Source organism: Adiantum capillus-veneris, chromosome 4, assembly GCF_014529385.1.
Source record: "Adiantum capillus-veneris isolate H3 chromosome 4, ASM1452938v2, whole genome shotgun sequence".
NCBI lineage: Eukaryota > Viridiplantae > Streptophyta > Polypodiopsida > Polypodiales > Pteridaceae > Adiantum > Adiantum capillus-veneris.
This window is the reverse complement of record NC_140934.1, coordinates 104,921,181-104,922,341: the sequence shown is the minus strand read 5'-3', so window position 1 is coordinate 104,922,341 and position 1,161 is coordinate 104,921,181. Positions and strand designations below refer to the sequence as shown.

Here is a 1,161-nt window from a genome sequence, read left to right as displayed (position 1 = left end):
CTTTCAATCTGCACGTCCACAGATCTAGTATTGAAAACTATTTCCTGGTTTGAATCAAGCTGCAAGATAGAAGTAACCTTAAGTGCATACAAATGCAGACTAAACATTTGTATCATTTCCAACTGATCCCTCCTCAAAATCATAGATAAGAAGCTTGAGATGAGGACTGAGTGAGTTGAGCAAAAAAATGATTTTACAAAGAAAACACCTTCAACGTAGCAATTGATATTCCAAAATTGGTACTGGATAGACACTAACCTACTTGTCATGATGACCTACATTGTGAAATTGTTGGGCCTCAATACAGAGGCCATAAATTATTTTTCCTGTTCGATTGAAAGGAGTGAATGCACTCTTGCCTACAATTTTTAATGCGCATTCAAGAAACATCCGTGAGCAGATACAAACCAGAAGTCATGGAATTCGCCAGGGCTTGGGTTCAGGGACAGCAACAACCATACCTCGCAGATCAGTGTTCAGGACGATCTGGCAACCGAGGCGGTCCTGTGGTATAACTTTTCTGTGTGAGGCAGCAGCAACAAGCGTGTCGTACTCATCTTCAGACCTAGGAGGTAGCTTCTCCAGCCACTCCGTCGCCACCATTACACGGCATTCTGCAGTGCAAGCATTGATGTCATCCAGCCTGTGTGATTCTGGATCAATCAGGCGATGATTCATGAGCGCCCTCAAGAGGGTGTGGTCTGTCAAACCCTTCACATTATGCCTGATGCCATCCACATCTATGGCAGTGAGCTCCACGATCCTTTCCGAGACAAGGCGAGACGTGGTTGAGGACGTTGAGGGTGCAGAAGAAGAGCAAACGCGAGAGGGCGACAGCCGAAAGGCCGTGGTGAGATTACTCAACGTCCGGGCTGCCATTCTTCCGCCCGCCATTGGGAAGAACCTCTGTTGCAACGGTGCATACGCTAAGATCGTAGCTTACACTCGGGGGGGGGAGGGGGGGTCACGCGCGTGCGCCCGCCTTTTTTTTTTTTTTTAAGAGTGTGTGTGTGTGTGTGTGTGTGTGTGTGTGTGTGTGTGTGTGTGAAGCGATTGCAAGTGCACATGGAGTTGCCACGGTGGGTAGAGCAGCCCAAAACATGGTCAGTATTCGCTACAAAGTGCACATGCATTCTCGGTAGCAGGCTTGTGGACGATTGA

At 47.8% G+C, this 1,161-nt stretch overlaps 1 protein-coding gene across 1 annotated transcript; it reads right to left on the bottom strand.

The window, feature by feature from the left end:
* Nucleotides 1-205: 205 nt before the first annotated feature.
* LOC147459735 (2Fe-2S ferredoxin-like superfamily protein) lies at nt 206-944 on the bottom strand. The gene has a single exon (XM_086509895.1). It carries the CDS (start codon nt 892-894, stop codon nt 415-417), a length of 480 nt encoding a protein of 159 aa, XP_086366021.1. The 5' UTR covers nt 895-944; the 3' UTR covers nt 206-414.
* Between the last annotated feature and the right edge of the window lie 217 nt (nt 945-1,161).

What these genes read in the sequence shown, in the direction of transcription:
- LOC147459735 (XM_086509895.1), bottom strand. Translation starts at nt 894, where the DNA reads ATGGCGGGCGGAAGAATGGCAGCCCGGACGTTGAGTAATCTCACCACG.